The sequence below is a fragment of the Mustelus asterias genome, chromosome 5 (assembly GCF_964213995.1).
Source record: "Mustelus asterias chromosome 5, sMusAst1.hap1.1, whole genome shotgun sequence".
Classification (NCBI taxonomy): Eukaryota; Metazoa; Chordata; class Chondrichthyes; order Carcharhiniformes; family Triakidae; genus Mustelus; species Mustelus asterias.
In genome coordinates this window covers 63,364,459-63,383,899 of record NC_135805.1, presented here as the reverse complement: position 1 = coordinate 63,383,899, position 19,441 = coordinate 63,364,459, and the positions used below count along the sequence as shown (strand labels likewise).

Genomic DNA, 19,441 nt, shown 5'->3' with positions numbered 1-19,441 from the left:
GAACTAGATAAAAAGTCATCGGAGACCAATTTATTAAAGCCAGAATTAATAACTTTATAATTCGCAAGTTTAACAAAGTTTTTATTTCCAAACATCATTCATGAAAAAGGCAATGAGATAATTCACTGTTGATTATGACAGAGTGCCAGGCTTAATTCAAGTGACTAAGTATACATGACACAAACACAGAAAATGCTGGAAAATTTCAGCCGTTCTGACAGCATCTGTGGAAAGAGAATAGAGCCAATGTTCCGAGTCTGGATGACACTTTGTCAGAGCATACATGATCTTCTTTATTGTTACACGCCCTGTCTTGTAGCTGGTGATGTGAGAGTTTTGATATATTGTTTTTGTGTCCTCGTTAAAAGAGAAAGAACCATCACTTATTGTGCCACAGCCAACTAGGAGATCGACACCTATTTAAAATAAAGAAGCATAGCCCTGTTTGTAACATACATCAATTCAATGTTATTTCCCGCCACACAAAGCTCTGCATCTGGACTACTAAATTGCTGTCTTTTCTATGGAAAGTATTGAGCCATTACTTGGCTTCCACTCTAAATAAATAGCTAAACCATGAACTTGCCACATAGTGAATGAGGAGCTGGATTCAATGCCCATCCTACTCCAAACTAAAAATACACAGCAAGACAGTCAACATTGTTTGAACTAAGATTTGCTGGATTTTATATTGAACCCTGCACTTTCAACCACTGTGTTCTCTTTCCTTACCTTTCATTGCTTGCCAGAGGTGAATTACATTTTGAACTCCTTTGATCTTGAATTAAACCCACTGCACAGGCACCTTTCAAAGCAGATGTTGCTTCTGCGAAATAAGATACATTTTTAATTTTTAACTGCTACCATAAACAAAATATATCATAGCCTGAAATTTTGAGCTTTAGATCACCCGCGAGTGGATTCAATGGATACAGAATCTCCTAGCAGGGTTTGAGCGTGGTGCCAGCATAGGGAACAGCAATTTCCACCAGGATTTGTTCAGGGCTAGGTCTTCAGCCCACTCCTGTTCCTCATTTATGCCAGTGAAATGTCAACACTTATTCAGAGTCTTTTGAGGACATCACCATTTGGATATCCCCCATGAGCTCCAGAATAGTGTCAGGAAAGTCTAATTGATGCCTGGATGACCCAGAGAAACTGATATCCCAGTGATAAGTCCTGATTTGCTCCCAGAAAACTACATTTCAGCTATTATCGAAAAGAAGCATGCACAAGAAATAGGGTGTGAGAATTGAGCTGTTGTCAAAACCAATCAGGGCCAATGCAGAGAAGATTCCAGCACAGTGGCACAGTGCTTCACAGCACCAGGGACCCGGGTTCGATTCCCGGCTTGGGTCACTGTGCGGAGTCTGCGTGGGTTTCCTCTGGGTGCACCAGTTTCCTCCCACAGTCTGAAAGATCAGCCATGCTAAATTCTCCCTCAGTGTACATGAACAGGCACCGGAGTGTGGCGACTAGGGGATTTTTGCAGTAATTTCATTGCAGCATTAATGTAAGCCTACTTGTGACACTAATAAATAAACTTTTTTAAAAAGTTCCTGGGTATAATATTCCATTGTAATATGGCTTGGACAAAGTCCATTGACAACACCACCACTAGAACTTCAGTCAGGCTGAGTCATCGATGGAAAGAAGTAGGGAATATGCTCCATCTCCAGACATTTTCTTGAGAGACAAGCCGGGAACCATCTGTGATTCAGAAATCTCAAATGGAAAGCTTGGCCATTGAAACAATTGCTATATTCATTGATTGACCACAACATACAGTGCTGTCCCTTGCAGAAACACAAGCCAAGGTTCACTATGTATATTGCAGCCAACAATAATGAAGGCAATGGGCAAATTATTATGGATGGAAATATTTAACATTTGTCACACATACTTAATGGGAAGCAATGTTTTTATAATAAACCATCTTTAACTTTGGTAGACATCTATTAATGTAATAATATATAATATGTAATATCTTTGATTCTCTACTATTGTACAATTGATACTCAGTTTTGATGTGGTGCAACTTCAACCTGCTTCAAAGCTGGAATCCTGATTCAAGCTGTCAGGGTAGGTGGAGGGTGGGAGAGTGGAGTTGGGCGGTGGTGTTAGAACACCTCCTGAAATTTCAATGATTTATTCATATTTGACCAGTCATTCTTTCAAAACAAAGTACTTTAGGCAGAGAGATAACAACATTCTTCCAGATGTAGTCAGGTCTGCAATTTGACTAATTAAAACTGATTCATTGGGCTTACGCAGGTCTGCAATTTGACTAATTAAAACTGATTCATTGGGCTTACGCTTCTGAATGTTCATAGAATCCCTACAGTACAGAAGGAGGCCATTCAGCCCATCAAGTCTGTGCCGACCACAATCCCACCCAGGCCCTATTCTCGCAATCCCAACATTTACCCTGCCAATCCCCCTGACACTATCAGTCTCTGATAGCCAAGTTCCGCACACATGAGGACGACCTCAACCGGGATCTTGGGTTCATGTCACACTATCTGTAACCCCCACGGCTTGCCTGGCAAAATCTGAGATTGCAAAATCTCACTAACTGTCCTGTTTGGAGACAATACACATCTCTTTAACCTGCGCTTAACGCTCTCTCCACTCACATTGTCTGTACCTTTAAGACTTGATTACCTGTAAAGACTCGCATTCCAACCATTATTTTGTAAATTGAGTTTGTGTCTTTATATGCCCTGTTTGTGAACAGAACTCCCACTCACCTGATGAAGGAGCAGCGCTCCGAAAGCTAGTGGCTTTTGCTACCAAATAAACCTGTTGGACTTTAACCTAGTGTTGTGAGACTTCTTACTGTGTTTACCCTAACAAGCCAGAGCTGTATGTAAGCTGTAATAATGGACACGCAAGAAGTCATGCCAGGAAGATAGCTGGAAAGGAACCTGCCCGAGGTTCTGCGAGGCTGACCAGGCCGGCCTGATAGACACAGTGGAGGAGAGGCACCAGCTGCTGTTCCTTACTCAGGGCTGCCACCCAAGGGGTTGTGCCGCCAAGGCATTATGCGGGGAGGTGGCAGTTGCAGTTAATGCCAGGACTTTGACACCTCGGTCTGGGGAACAGTGTCAGAACTTCTTCGGGCAGCAAGGGTGAGAGTGCATCCCATTCTGAAACCTGCACATGTGCTGTGCTAACAACGTCAAACTATGCTCAGACACCTGAAGGGCTCCCACCCACCCCCCTGCGAGCAGCGTGCCCTGGAGCTGGCAGGGGAGACTCCACACCTCGAATGCTGACCGACAGCCAGGTTGGCGTCCGGCATGCAAGTGAGCATCAGCTTAACCCTCTTCCTAAGTCTTCTTTGAAGTAAGTGTTATGCTGTGCAGACCGCTTTCCCTCCTTTCCCCTAATGTGTGTTCTTTTTTTACAGTCCTGGACCCTGATGCACCAGGCTCTTCGGGTGTCAGCGCCACCACCCCCCCCCCCCCCCCCCCCCCCCCCCACCCCACTGCTCCCCAACCAATTACCCAGGGCACCTTGGACAATACCTCAGAGGGAGGCCTTGAAGATTCCTCCAAGGACATCATGACTGATTTGACACAGGTATCAACCACACAACCCGCCAACATAGAGACTATCACGACAGTGATGTCACGATGGTCGTTTTAGTGATGAGGTTTCTGGATCACTTACTGGTGAGCACATCACAGCCGCTGATGCACATCGGGTGGAGCTGGGCACATCCAAGGGCTTGGGCACACGGAAGTCTGCCAGAAGCGAGGAATCAGCTGGCTCCAGATGCCGGGCCTGACGGTTCGTTTGTCCTGAAGCTGGTGGAGATGCATCAGAAAACCCGGGGAGTTGTGGATGGGCTGTCAGGAGCCACGCTGTGACTGCAAGGCTGTTTAGTGGAGTCAAAAAAAGTGCTGTTGCAGGAGGTGGTACCAGCAATGTACCATGGGAACCAGGCCAACACTGCAAGGGTGGCATCCGCAGTGGAAAGTCTGAGTCAGGGATTAGGCCTCATGGGTGACCAAGTATAGACCATCCTGGAGACACAGTGGACATGGCAGAGATACAGCAGGCCACGGCTGAGGGTGTCGCTGGCATCCAGGAGGCACATCGGTCCATGGCCATGGGTGTCGGGGGCATGTTGGAGACACTGCTGGCCATTGCTGGGACTCTCACTGGCATTCTGGAGACACAGCAGGCCGTGGCTGTGGTCCGTGACAACACAGCATCATCTCAGAGGACCAGTGCTGAGGGATCACAGACTATGGAGCAGATACATCTAGACCTCAAGGACAGTCAGAGCCAGGTGACACCAGAACTTCTGGAGCTCAGTCCAGCTATCATGGTTTCCCATGGAGTGTCCCCAGGGTCTATGGGCACCCTGAGGGAGGAGGAGGAGCTAGAGCCCATGCCGGGACCTTCCACCCAGGAGACTCCAGATGTCCCAAGACCTTCCGATTTCCCCCCTTCCTTATCCCAGTAGGTTGGGGCAGAGGGGGTGCCCCTTGGGCAGTGTCAACCTGGCACTCTGGCAATGTCAGCCTGGCACCCTGGCAGTGCCAGCCTAGCATAATGACACTGCCCACTGGGAACCTTGGCATTGTCAGCCTGGCACCCTCGCATGTTTAGATATGTCACTGCCTCCCCCAGCCATAGCCAGCCTTCATGGTCGGTCACCACCTCCCCACCCCCCACCTAGACCATCCCCTCCCTGCTGCCAGGACAGTTCGCAGCTGAAACCAGCCCCCACCGATCGCTGTTGCAGAGTGTGCGACGATTCCCCCACACCAATCACTGGCACCCTGCCAGCTTGGCATCCTGGCACTGTCCACCAGGCATCGGGCATGCTAAGTGGGTGGGGTCTGAGGAGGCGGGTCATTCAGAAGGGGGAACCACTGTGCACTCTGCAACAGCAATCGGTGGAGGGGGCGGGGGTGGGGGGGACACCGCTGCCGCTCTGCAACAGCGGTCGGTGGAGGATGGAAGTTTCAGCTGTCTGGGTGGGTGTGGGGAATGGGTCCGGGTGGAGGTAGGCAGTGACACATCTGCACATGCACAGTGACATCCTCTGCTGCTGTCAGCCGGCTTTTGGGTGTGCTAGGCCCCGCCCACTCCCCCTTCTGGTGGAAATCTGGTTTGGCCTCATTTGTTTGACAGAGTCAGGTAAGATTCAATTATTACGTTGCCGAAAAAAACCATGTGCTCATTTGGCACTTAAGAATTTTTTTGATATGATCGCCCCCATGGATTGTTGTTTTTGCTGGTAATGTTTCTTACCAATGCATCGTTTGGATTCCAGTTCAATCAAATTCTGATATTTTCTGGAGACCTTGTGGAGGTTGCTATTATGTATGTCCCTGTGGACAAAGGGGCATAAAGAATCACGAGGTAGGTTTGAATACTTCAATATTGGAGCTGTTTATCTAAGGTGTGCACTGAGGTCAATGTTGAACATGCCATGTACTTTAACACATTTTATGAATAAAACATATTTTTGGGAAAAAAGCAGTTCAGAGAAAGTTCGCTAAGTATGAAGGGGTTGCTGTATGAGATAAAGTTGAGCATGTTGGGCCTATAATCATTGGAGCTTAGAAGACAGAGAGGTTATTTTATTTATAAAAATAAAGATTCTAAGAGGGCAAGACCAGAATTCCAAAGGATAATACTCAGGGAAGAATTAGTTTCTCCTCACCGCAGTCTTTAATGAGAGACTCCTTGTTTTTAAACTGTGAACCCTAGCTCTAGATTCTCTCACGATGGAAAACATTCTTTCAGCATCTAGCTGGTCATGCCCTCTCAGAGTCTTTATTTGTTTTAATAAAACAGCCTCTTTCTTCTAACTGACCCAGTGCTGAGAAGGATGAGTCTGGCCATACTTCCATGAAATGCTCCATTCTGTTGGACTGTGCTGGTACCACCTATCACTCATGGGACCACCCTGGTATGCTCTATACCACACTTGCAGTGCATTTAGGTCATCGAGAAGCATTGGAAATACATTCGCTGCTTTCCTTACCAATGTTCCTGTAGTTGCTCTTGCATTGTGAAAATACTGCTTCACTTTTAATTCCTGTTACACATCCATTGAATCCTTTATTATTCTGGTCGCCAGTGCAAAAGGAAAACATGTGATTCTTCATTGGAACATAACTGACATCATCTTTCTTTCTCAGTAACTGAAAGAAAAAATCACACAATTTGATTGTCCTTAGATAATTACCCATTTTAAAACAAAAATCCCACGAAGAAATCTGATTGGCTTTAAATATTTTTAGTTTTATTCCATGCCAGGTGGGGACCTTCAAATATTTTACTTTAAATAGTGAATAACAGATGAACTTACTTGAATCACAGAATCCCAACAGTGCAGATGAGGCCATTTGGCCCATTGGGTCTGCACTGACTGACTTTCTGACAGAGTATCCCTCTACCCCGTCCTATCAACGTAAGCCCACACATTTCCTATGGCTAATCCATGCTGACCATTGTGTCACCATGTTGCCCTCTTAGGAGAAGTTAACAGTGTCAGTAGAATAGTGAGGGATCTAAAATAGCGAATACAAAAGATTGCTGCACCACCCAGGATAATAGATCAATCAAATTAAATCTAGTTCCTTCTAACTCACGTTTGATCACAATACATCTAGAAATTTTCCTCATCCTCACCATGCAAGATCTACTGCACAAAGATGGAGCCTTTGTGAATAAAATGACCAATCTAAGGTTGAACACAGGACATGCCCACGTACCTTGCAATGTGACATTGGCAAAGTCCTGTGAGCATGTCTCACATCCTCCCTCATGGATGGGAATTGTTGGCTGGCAGTTGCGAACCAATAAGTAGACAAAGCTGGAGTTTAAAATTGCTTTGGAAAAATAGGATTCATCAAGTTCACTCTGTTCAGACTAGTACAAAATTGCCATTGTCATTATCACTGAAGGGCTCAGCCTGACTTAGTGTAAAATACTAAAATTTGGAAAATATTTTACTCAACATGGCTTGTAAGATGCTAGAGATACTTACATGAGAAATTGATTTTTCTTGGAATTTTTCAGCGTTTTCCATTTCTTTTACTCGCTGTAAAATATCAGTTGTTCAGTCATTAAGTGAAGAATGTAAGGAAGCATAGAATAAGTAAAGGCTATTTGGCTCATTAAGTCTGTTCCTTTTGCAGAGCATGGAAGTCCAGTGATCTGACCTCTTTAATATCTCGAGGAAAGATTCCAGTTTCTCTCTGTCTTCAGGTAATTCAGATGAAACTCTCAATTACTTATCTATTTCAGTGGTTCTCAAACCAACACCTGATGAGTTCTTAGGGATTTTCCAAGTGAGTGAGTGTGACCATCATATATGGAATGCAAATTGAGCTGTCTGGCTGATCTTGGGGAGTGTGCATGCATCGAGGTGTGCTTAGAGCAGCAGGGAGATTATCAGGTTGACCCCACTTAACTAAGGCTGGTGGTGGGCACTGGGTGAGTTCAGCCTTGTTGAATGCAGGAGAACTTCTCCAAATATTTAAGAACATGCTAAATAAACTCAAAGAGCACCAAATATAAATTCACGCAGGTATTACGGTATTATCTAGTACTATCATCTAGGTGATCTATCTAACCTTTGCATCATACGCTATTCATGATTTGTTACACATGCTTTTTAGCTTCCTTGGTGTGGAGAGTTCTATGATTTAGTGAGCTCACAAATCATCATGTTTCAAACAAAATTTAGCAAATTCCTTAAAAATCTGAATCCCATTTTAACCTTAATCATTTTCAAGGAGTTAAAGCGTTAAAGAATACAATTTATGTCATTCATCGGACATGGGTGTCACTGGCTGGCCAGCATTTATTGCCCATCCCTAGTTGCCCTGGAGAAGGTGGTGGTGAGTTGTCTTCTTGAAACGCTGCAATCCACCTGCTGTGGGTTAACCCACAATGCCGTTAGGGAGAGAACTCCAAGATTTTGACCCAGTGACTGCAAAGGAACGGCGATATATTTCCAAGTCAGGATGGTGAGTGACTTGCAGGGGAACTTGCAGGTGGTGTTCCCATGTATCTGCTGCCCTTGACCTTCTAGATGGAAGTGGTCGTGGGTTTGGAAGGTGCTGTCTAAGGATCTTTGGTGAATTTCAGCAGTGCATCTTGTAGATAGTACACACTGATGCTAGTGAGCATCAGTGGTGGAGGGAGTGGATGTTTGTGGATGTGGTGCCAATCAAGTGGGCTGCCTTTGTCCTAGATGGTGTCAAGATTCTTGAGTGTTGTTGGAGCTGCACCCATCCAGGCAAGTGGGAGTATTCCATCACAATCCTGACTTGTGCCTTGTAGATGGTGGACGGGCTTCGGGAAGTCAGGAGGTGAGTTACTCGCCAGAGTATTCCCAACCTCTGACCTGCTCTTGTAGCCACTGTTTATGTGGCAAATCCACTTGAGTTTCTGGTCAATGTTAACGCCAAAGATGTTGATAGTGGGAGATTCAGTGATGATAACACCATTGAATGTCAAGGGGCGGTGCTTAAATTGTCTCTTATTGGTGATGGTCATTGCCTGGCACTTCCTGTTCTGCAATTTTCTCCTTGTTAGAGCATGCATCCAACCCAAATCTATGGAGGAACTCCTGCCATATAATGGTATAACATTCGAACTGTAATGACTGAATAATTGACTTGTAATGCCTAAAATTAGATACAGAAATCATGGACAAAGAGAATACACTTTCGAGATGGAAGGTTGGGCAGAGCTTCTCTTTCAATATAAACTCATTTGAACATATGTTGCCACCATGTCCTCATTAGCTGCCAAAATTAACATCATGTAACACATCAGCGAGTATAAAATTCAATAGTAACATTTGCAGTGGGAAGAAACAGGGCATAGTGAGACTTTGACATTACTGTTCATACTTTCCTGGATGGGTGCAGCTAAAACAACACTCAAAAAACTCACTACCATCCAGGACAAAGCAGCCCACTTAATTGGTCCCCATCCACCACCACTTTAGCTAAAACTGATGCACAGTGGCAGCAGTGTGCACCATCTACAAGATTCATTGCAGCAACTCACTGAGACTCCTTCAACAACACATTCCAAACCTGTGACCTCTATCACCTAGAAGGACAAGGCTACTAGCTGCATGGGAACATCGTCAATTTCAGGTTTCCCTCCATCTTGACTCGGAACTGTATTGCCGTTCCTTCAGTCTTGTGGGTTCAAAATCCTGTAACTCCCTTCCTAACTGTGGGGAGAGTATCTACACCACATGGACTGCAGTAGTTCTTTTGAAAAGTTTGCCCTAACAATCAAAATATGAACAGACATCTATCACAGCAAACAAACCAATCTCATCTTGGTAATGTTTGCATCCTGCTGATTTAGCTGGCTGATGCATGATATTAGAGGAAATTATATTTGAAGATAGATCAATAAAAGGAAATCACAACACTCAAACACAGCATAAGCTAGTGATAAGCTCCAGCTGATACTGTTAGGTGAGATATTTCCTACTGAATACCTTGATTAGGTCTAACTGTATCTGAACATGCATTAACCACCAGACAGTACAAAGAGACTCCTGGATCTTCTGGACCTTCCGGAGATAGCTGGCGGAAGCCAATTTGTAAATTGACTTTCCCTCGTCTATTAAAGCCACATAAAACAAGGTTATGATGCTGAATGAAGAGAAAACACAATGCAATTCACTGGTAAATTTTATCTGTTCATATCAAATGGCCCTCTCTGGATTATCTTAAAATTTCAAACACATATATCTGTCAGAAATACAAAGTTACAGCATCACATTGCCACTTCTAAACAGACAGTGTGTGTTTGTAGAAAGGAAGTACAGAGAGAAATTCAAATTTAGAGTTTAACCTATTTCATTCTAATGAGAGCCCTGAGCTTTACCTTTGCAGTTCTTTCCATCAGACGTTCCTGAGCAAACATTGGGATTCCTCCATTGCTGCGATTTGCGTATTGGTTCACAAATGGTGTGTAACTCTTCAGCGCCACCAGATTCATCTGTAACTTGTCAATCGGCTTGTTTATTTTACAGTAAAATCCTCATTTAGTTGTTCACATTTATTTCATTTGGCAACGTACGTTCTGAAAATTCACTTTATTGGATCGCAGAAATGTGTTTAAAGACATTGGCCTGACAGTCTGTGGCAGCCACTTCTTGAAATGAATTCCAGAATGTGCCTGCCAGCATTGATCTCAATAAAGCTTGTGTGGTCAGGAAAAGGTATGTTTATTTACAGTAAAAAGCAGGTGCTATGCCACCAGGGCTGCATTCATGGCACCTGACCAGAGAATATAACATAATATGGCAATGCTTGCTATGTCCAGAGGAGGTGTTGGGGGTCCTAATTCCACCCTCAGAAAATACTGAGACCCCACAAAAATTGTTCAACATATTTTGGCAAAATTAATATTTGAGAAAAATGCATTCAGACCTCATTATTATTAGCCAACAGAACTACCACCGCTTTGCACCTCACCAGATATTCTAATTACAGCCGAATCTCCTGCAACTTTCGGTGACAAACTCGATAAAAGATGACAGCATTTACCTGCTTAGTCCTGTGCTTGCCCATCTGACGGATGGAGAGGGCAGGGAGAGCAGACCTGGCTTTTGAGGGTCTTTGTATTTTTTTCTTCCTTGCCTTGGAATAAAATGTTACCTCGGATTCAAACTCACTGTTGCTGTCTTCACTTGTCCTGAAAAATTTAGATACATTTTCATTCAGATGTTAATCCACTTAATGAGGAAAATTGACATGTTTTTCTTCTACTTCAGGTCAGTAGCGAGCCTCCTAAATTGTGCCATCTGGTGATGAAACACTGGCAGTGCAATAAGTTAGGCCCATTTATAAAATTTTGTCAGCCTCAAAGGCTGGCATAGTTTATGGCAAATGCAATTCAATGTTTCTCACTGGCTCGAGGGGATACCAGTGAAATAGTGATGATTAAATATCATGTACACCAACGTACAAAATGTTATTGAGATAAAGCTGCAGGAACAAACTAATGACCATGGGACTAAAAATCCAAGGGGGCTAGCAATGACTGCCATGACAATATTACCATGACAATAAATAGTCAGGTTGTTCACCTCTGGGACCTTTCTGTGATAGCTGCCAGCCCTAAATATACAAAACCTGGCACAGGAGGCTAGGTGCATGAGAAAGCCGACTTCCTAACAAGCAGACAGAACTAACCCTTGTTCCTTTATAATGGGGATGCCAAAATGTCATCGCAAAATTACCTCCATCTTAGAAGGTCCAGACCATGATTGAAAAAAAATCTAAACCTGGAATGATCTGCCCAGTGAATTTCGTTTTGTACATTCATGGGATGTGGGCATCATTTCTTGCCCCTCCCTAACTGCGCTTGTAAAGTGGTGATGAGCTAGGAGATTTTCACAGTAACTTCACTGCAGTGTTAATGTAAGCCTGCTTGTGACACCAATATATAAACTTAAACTTAAAGAGCCACCTTTCTGAACTGCTGCAATCTAAGCGATGTAGGTACACCCATAGTGCTGTTAGGGAGGGAGTTCCAGGGATTTAACCAAGAGACAGTGAAAGAATGGTGATGTAGCTCCAAATCAGGATGGTGTGTGACTTGGAGAGGAACTTGGAGGTGACGATGTTTCCATGTGCCTGTTATTCTTGTTTCTCCACGTGGTAGACATCATGAATTTGGAAGGTGCTGTGGAAGAAGCCTTGATGAGTTTTGAATGAAATTGAAGAGTTCCTAGCAGGTATAGCTGGGTCTTGACTTAATACGTGGCCCTTCTGCTGGACCACTTCACTCCTGACCGCACCTACTCTGGAAATTTACTGGAAGGGCTGCATTCTATATACAGATACATACAACTTATAAAAACAAAACAAAATTATAAATCTTAAAGTCTTTTTACACATTTGTTTGCAACTTCAGTGTGTATTGAATTCTTACAGTGAACTGAATACATACTCTGACTCGAGCACCGACTCAGGCAAGTTCATCTGGTTTATCACTGCGTAGCATTGCTGTATTGACTCCAGTGACATCTTGTCTTCTAATTGAAGAAAGTTCTTTGCTTGTTGATGTTTTAGCTGATTTGTCAAGTCATTCTGTGAGAAATGTAATATAATTATGATAATCGGTGCATGAAGCTGTTGAGATATTCACTTGACAATATTGGTCATAGGCTTGAATATCTGATTTTCTGAATATCTGAAATTTCAGCAGTTTGTTATCTTTATAAATCCTGAACTAGGTATCTTTGATTAAAAATGTACCCGAGACAATTAAGAAAACAGACAGCTGGAATTGAAAGTCCTTAAACTGATTGAATTTTATTTTGAAGCATATCTTCACTCACACACTTTTTTTCCCTTTGGGGAATAGCGGGAGGATTCCCAATCTGATTATTAGCCCATTGAACCACGTTATGTATGTCCCTTCCGTGGCCAACAAGTCCTAGCATTGGACTTGAACCTAGACTTTCTAGTCTAAAAGGTGCCACAAGACCTCTTACGCTGATTGCATTGAAGTAAATGGCGGCACGGTGGCGCAGTGGTTAGCATTGCTGCCTCGCAGCACCAGGGACCCGGGTTCAATTCTGGCCTCAGGTGACTTTCTGTGTGGAGTTTGCACATTCTCCCCGTGTATGCATGGGTTTCCTCCAGGTGCTTCAGTTTCCTCCCACAGTCCAAAGATGTGTGGGTTAGGTGGATCGACCATGCTAAATTGCCCCTTAGTGTCAGGGGGATTAGCAGGGTAAATATGTGGATTACGGGGATAGGGCCTGAATGGGATTTTTGTCAGTGCAGACACAATGAGCCAAATAACCTCCTTCTGCACTGTAGGATTCTGTGATTTCTATGAAAACAAAACTAAAATCATCCAAGTCATTTAATTAGACCTGTATTTTATGAAACAAAAATGTGTAAAACAACTTGATACGTGTAGTATATTTGATCATTAACTTCTAAATTAAGCTAACATCTGTAATTTTGCAAATAAATCAAAATGGTGTCATTTAAATCAAAAGGCACTTCAAAATCAGTTTGGAACAAGTGAAGAGGGCACTCGGTAGACTGCATTCCTCCATCAGTGTGTTAACTCAATGCTATTACAATTATGCAGCTCTTCCTTGAGGCCTTTCCTTGCCTGGTTGATGTTTTCCTTACTACAAAGTTAAAAATATATATTTTTATTAAGAGCATCCATCTCACAGGGCAAACAGGGTTTGTGATCAGAACTCCCACCCACCTGACGAAGGAACAGCCTGTTCCGAAAGCTAGTGGCCTTTGCTACCAAATAAACCTGTTGGACTTTAACCTGGTGTTGTTAGACTTCTTATTGTGTTTGCCCCAGTCCAACGCCGGCATCTCCACATCATCACATTTTGATAGCCATGACAAAATCTACCACAGCAGCTGAGACAATCCAGAACGTTCTAAAAAAAAGTCAGATCACTCAGACTCCTAATGTTAATGGATCCTTTACAAACTTCCAGATCCTCATCACAAACTAATCAGTTCTTCCTTGGGCCATATCCTATCTATCTACCAAGTTCCATTGAAATTCATCCATTAATTTTTAGATTATTGTTCACAGACAAAAAGAACGACAGACCAACAAACAGTAATGAAGAGAGGCCAGTTTCTGTCTATCTTCAGGTAATTCAGATGAAATTCTTACCTGGATGGGTGCAGATCCAGCTATACTCAAGAAGCTTGACACCATTCAGGACAAAGCAGTTTGATTGGCACCCCTTCCATTCACTCCCTCCACCACTGACGAACTATGGCAGCAGTGTGTACCATTTATAAGATGCACTGCAGAAACTCACCAAGGCTCCTTAGGCAGCACCTTCCAAACCCACGACCATTAACATTTAGATAAACAAGTGCAACAGGTACCTGGGAACACTACTGCCTGGAAGTTGCCCTCCAAGCCACTCACCATCCTGACATGGAAATATATCACTGTTCCTTCACTGTCGCTGGATCAAAATCCTGGAACTCTCTCGCTAACAGCACTGTGGGTGTACCTACACTGCAAGTGCTGTAGCAGTTCAAGAAGACAGCTCACCAGCACCTTCACGAGGGCAATTAGGAATGGGCAATAAATGCTATATTTTTCTCACTCAAGGGGCCGATGAGCAAGTTTCAGAATCATAACGTTTGGCACAACAATAAACTGAAATTCAAAAAATAAGTTGAGGATTTAAGGAGATAAATAATTACTGAGGAAGAGTACAGCAACGCCATAGCAGAAAAATTAAGTTGAAAAAGAGTAAGTAATAAAAATCCAGAGGGTGAGAGAGGGTATGTGTGGGTGAATGAGTGGGTGCATGTGTATGTGCTGGTGTGTGGTGGTGAGAGTGAGTGAGAAAACTGAGGTTGGGCATAAGACAGAGTGACACTCATCTCCTCACACTCGAGCCGGAATTTAGCCCGCCCTAGGAATTAATGCAATCGGAGCAGGCGAGGGCTGGACCATGGAAAGGTCCGTTGGCCTCAGGTGGGATTTTATGGTTTTGGGACGAGTGAGGCTGTAAAATCCTGCCCTCAGTGTTTTACACTCACCCTGCACACTCATCCAGAATCTCACACTGCCTCTCACCAATAGAAGTCTGGGAAGGCCACAGTTCTGAGCACCAAACAGCACCTTCTGTCTCCCATCTCACTGCACCCAGTCTCGCCCACCAGCTGTGAGCAGGTGACAGCACTAACTCCAACTCTGAGCACTCAGTAGGCTCTCTCACTGAATCTCTCACTGTCTCTCTCGCTGTCTCTCTCACACACATTCTCTCATATATGCACACTGTCTTTCTCTCTCGCACGCTGTCTACTCTCTCACGTGCACAGACCGTCTCGCTCTCTCTCGCGCACGTGCACTCTCTCTCTCTCTCGCACAAGTGCTCTTGCTCTCCTGCACACACACTGGCCAGAATTCTCCGGCCGTTTACGCGCCGTTGCTGCTGGCAGTAAGCTTGGAGAATTTGGTGCTCAGCCAAATTTCTGTTCACTACCATGGGACCAGAGAATCCCACTGGCATGAAGGTGTGAATGCGCAGAGAATCCTGCCCACTCTGTTTCACACAGACACATTCTCTCTCTCGCGCACACTCTCTCTCTTGCACACATTTTCTCTCTCACACACACGCACTCTCTCTCTCACACACGCACTCACTCTCACATACACACACTCTCTCACACACACGCTCACACACACTCTCCTGCTCTCTCTCTCACACACCCTCTCCTGCTCTCACATACATCCTCTCCCGCTCTCTCTCTCACACATCCTCTCCCGCTCTCTCTCTCTCACACCCTCTCCTGCTCTCATACACACCCTCTCCCTCTCTCACACACCCCCTCCCTCTCTCTCACACACACCCTCTCCCTCTCTTTCACACACCCTCTCCCTCTCTCTCACACACCCTCTCCCTCTCTCTCACACACCCTCTCCCTCTCTCTCACACACCCTCTCCCTCTCTCTCACATACACACACTTTCTCTCTCTTGCACACTTACCATCTCTCTTGTGCACACACACGCCAGCAGCCATTTCCTCTCTCCCCACATCAGTGTCACCCTCCCCACCACCCTCTCCTTAGCATCTGGTTTCTACCCCAGATCAGATACTCACCCATTCTCCCTGTCCCATTCCACTGACTAGTGAATGTAAATTTGAGGTCGCCTGAGGTCAAGGATAGAGCCATTGCCTGGAGTCGGGGCTGGGGCCACTGTCTGAGGCTGAGGAGGTCACCATTCCTGTGTGCACACACACACACACTCTCTGACACACTCTTGCACACACACCCTTTCTCTGATGCAAACACCCACTCTCTTGTGCACACACACACTGTGTCTGCATGGGTTTCCTCCAGGAACTCCAGTTTCCTCCCACAGTCCAAACATATGAAGGTTAGGTTGATTGGCTATGCTAAATTGCCCTTTTCATAGAAATCATAGAAACCCTACAGTACAGAAAGAGGCCATTCGGCCCATCGAGTCTGCACCGTCCACAATCCCACCCCCATATCCCTACATATTTTACCCGCTAGTCCACGCATCCCAGGACACTAAGGGGCAATTTTAGCATAGCCAATCAACCTAACCCGCACATCTTTGGACTGTGGGAGGAAACCGGAGCACCCGGAGGAAACCCACGCAGACACGAGGAGAATGTGCAAACTCCACACAGACAGTGACCCAAGCCGGGAATCGAACCCAGGTCCCTGGAGCTGTGAAGCAGCAGTGCTAACCACTGTGCTACAGTGCCGCCCCCTTTTAGTGTCCAAAAATGTGTAGGTTAGATAGATTAGTGGTGTAAATGCGCGGGGTATGTGTGGTAAACCACTGTTATGTCCTGATAACCACTGTTATGTTCTGATGACTGGACACACCCCTACCGGTGCTGCCTGAGGCTCCTCCCCTGTTCACTGGGGTATAAAGGTGGCTGCTCCTCCCCTTCGCCTCATTCTGGTCCGGTCCCTCGGTTAGAGTTCACTGTAGAGTTAGTTCCCTTTTATAGTTAATAAAAGCCTATTATTCCAGATTCCGTCTCTGGGTGTTGATAGTGCATCAGTATGGGATTAGTGTGAGCATGGGGACCTGGATAAGATGCTCTTCAGAGAGTCGGTGCAGATCGATGGGCTGAATGGCCTCCTACACTGTAGGGATTCTATGATTCTATTCAGTTCTGGATGACAATGTTTTAACACAGTAAATTTAGCAGCATCAATGATTAGAACATTGTGTCAGTAAAGACTGTTAAACATTTAGCAGTAAACAGGATCTGCATTTGCAGTGATCCGACTCACACTGAAATATAGCTGTTTAGATTGACAGAGCAGGACAGCTTTGTTCAGGTACCTCACCTCTTCATTATCGCTGTTTAGTTTTACTTTTCCTTTTACCTCATCCAGTTGAGTCAAGTTAGATTCGGAATCTGAAATAAAAACAGAAAATGCTGGATATACTAAGGATTTTAACGACATTAATTAATTTTCTCTCCATTGCTGGATGTGAGATAACTGAAATACTTTCTGATCAACCATGAAGCACAATTCATTGATTTTTGTATGTCCGCCCAATAGCCAGAAAGTATTATTTTTTGCTGCTGCTAGCTTTGCTGGGATTCTAATGACAATAACAAACAGGTACTCATCCCTTTTTTTAATTTCTGCAGTTCCAAAATATTTCATTCCTTAGATATCCAGGTGGATATGTAACCAATGGAATAGAACAATTCAAGTCAACTAAAAGCTGTAAGAGCACATTTGTTCTAAGAATAGGTCTGTGAAATATCTCAACTCCCTTACACCCAGATAAAGGAATGTTCAGTAGACTCTTGAGTCAATGACACAGGGAGAGGGTGGCCAGGTTAAGTTGACTCCCAGGTTAGGTGTTCCCCAGCCCAGCAGAAGAATCATGGAACCAGTGCTCACGTATCTTGCCATCCAGAGTGAAAAATGCATTTTGAAGTCAAAGGGTATTCCAGATTGACCTGCACCCTCCCAACTTCCTGCCCACCACAGATCACAGGATGTCGTTGAAGTCAGGCCCCACATAAGATCCCATGGGGTCTGAGGTCCATAGTTAATGTCTTCTCTGTGGATCTCATCGATTGATGAATGGTATTTTGGAGCCACCACAGTGAGCTTTATAGATGCTTGAGTTTCTTGTCCACTTACTTCCTCCTTGGCAACATCTGGAGGTATTTCATCCAGAGGAAGAGGAGATAAGGATTAGTTAGACTGAGGCACAAAATGTGATGTATGGTGAGTAGCATATGATGCGGTAACAACAGGTTGCTTGTACACGCGTCTGTGCTCTTAATGAAGGAAACAGTAAGTAGTCTCACAACATCGGGTTAAAGTCCAACAGGTTTATTTGATAGCATGAGCTTTCAGAGCACTGTTCCTTCAGGTGCACACCCAGTCCAACACCGGCAACTCCACATCATGAAGGAAACAGGGAAGGTACAGATGCTCAGGACAGACCAACCACTGGGACTGGCCCTTCTACCTTTTCTTCCCCAGTATCATCAGTTTTGTGTCACCCCAGAAACTCCAGTGCTTCATCCTCATTTAATAGAAAAAACATCATGTTGGGAGGACCACCACCTATGGTCGGAGATTCACCCGTATGATGCGTATCTCCAAAACACTACCTCCGAATCTCAGGTGTGATATGCTAAACAGACAATCTGCTTTGCAAAGGACAAAAACACAAGTGGGGAAACTCCCGGATCCTCACTTAAGTATCTTGATTTATAGTTTGACTCCCAGAAGCCCAGGACCAAGTCAGTTACACTTGGCTGTGGCATGCTGTGTGGCCTGGCTAATAATAAAAGTAAAGGATTTAAAAGGGGAAGGGAGAAAACAACAGACTATGAATAATCCATTAATTATGCTACAACTTACAATGAAGAAGAAAGACACAGTAGCCACAATTTTACATTGCTCAGGCAGGTGTGCGTGAGAAGTTGTTGTGTGCACTTCCCGATGACATCATGCATGGGCAATATTTTGGTCAAGGGGTGCGTGCGAATATCAGAAGCGCGCCTGTCAATAATCAAGCGGGCAATTAAGCCCATTAAAGTACCAATTGAACACAATCTTATCTGACCCATCTGCTTTTATGGTTGGCGGGTCAGGCGATGTTTACGTTTTAGATTCAACCTCGACCCAGCGTGGGATGAAATGTCAGGGCTGCAATAAAATTTTAAAAGGTGTCCGGGGACTGAGCTTTGTGTTTGGATGTGCTGCCTACACACATTTGCATAGTTTTTTGCCGTGGCAATGTAATTTTTACAGGTCTGCAGCTCCCTGACACCGGGCTGCTCCCCTGAAGGAGCACATTAGAAGAGCCCGTCTGCACCCTCCCTTATCTCAGCGTCCGCCCTCTTCCTACCCTCCCCAGCAATGTGGAGCCTTTCCCAGCACTCGTTTCAGGTTGGCTGCATGTTAACATGCCAGCCAAAGTGAAATCACATTTTGGGGCCGTTTGTGGAAAGGAAAAAAAGGATAAAAACATGCGTTATATAACCACCAGGCTGCTCAAAACACTTCACAGCCAGTGAAATATTTGTGAAGTACTGTGCACAGTTTGTTGTAATGTAAAAAAATTTGACAGCCAATTTGCACAATGTAAACTCCCACAAACAACAATGTGACGATGACCAGATAATCCATTTTCGTGATAAAGGCACAATGCTGTGGGCGCTGGAATCTGAAACAAAAACAGAAAATGCTGAAAAATTTCAGTAGGTTTGACAGAATCCGTGGAGAGAGAACAGAGCCAATGTTTCAAATCAGCATGACCCTTCGTCAGAGCTGGTTTTTGTTGATTGAAGGATAATGGCCAGGGCACTGGGGATAACAAGCCAAGTCTTCTTCAATATAGTTCCATACATTCATCCAGTCAGGCAAATGTGTCCTAGA

At 44.5% G+C, this 19,441-nt stretch overlaps 1 protein-coding gene across 2 annotated transcripts in view; it reads right to left on the bottom strand.

Moving 5' to 3' along the window:
- LOC144494107 (uncharacterized) overlaps nucleotides 1-19,441 on the bottom strand; it is a 28,722-nt gene continuing 9,281 nt past the window's right edge. The window contains exons 4-12 of one of the 2 annotated variants that reach the window (XR_013497822.1): nucleotides 16,874-16,944; nucleotides 11,968-12,107; nucleotides 10,560-10,707; nucleotides 9,895-10,008; nucleotides 7,019-7,072; nucleotides 6,744-6,860; nucleotides 6,011-6,170; nucleotides 733-826; nucleotides 66-416 (exon numbers count right to left, since the gene is read on the bottom strand). Coding sequence is in view for 1 of the 2 variants with exons in the window: in XM_078213691.1 (XP_078069817.1) it covers nucleotides 380-416; nucleotides 733-826; nucleotides 6,011-6,170; nucleotides 7,019-7,072; nucleotides 9,895-10,008; nucleotides 10,560-10,707; nucleotides 11,968-12,107; nucleotides 16,874-16,944 (818 nt within the window). In the remaining variant the exon portion in view is untranslated. Of the gene's footprint in view, nucleotides 417-732; nucleotides 827-6,010; nucleotides 6,171-6,743; nucleotides 6,861-7,018; nucleotides 7,073-9,894; nucleotides 10,009-10,559; nucleotides 10,708-11,967; nucleotides 12,108-16,873; nucleotides 16,945-19,441 lie in introns of both variants that reach the window. The other variant, XM_078213691.1, reaches the window with a different exon arrangement.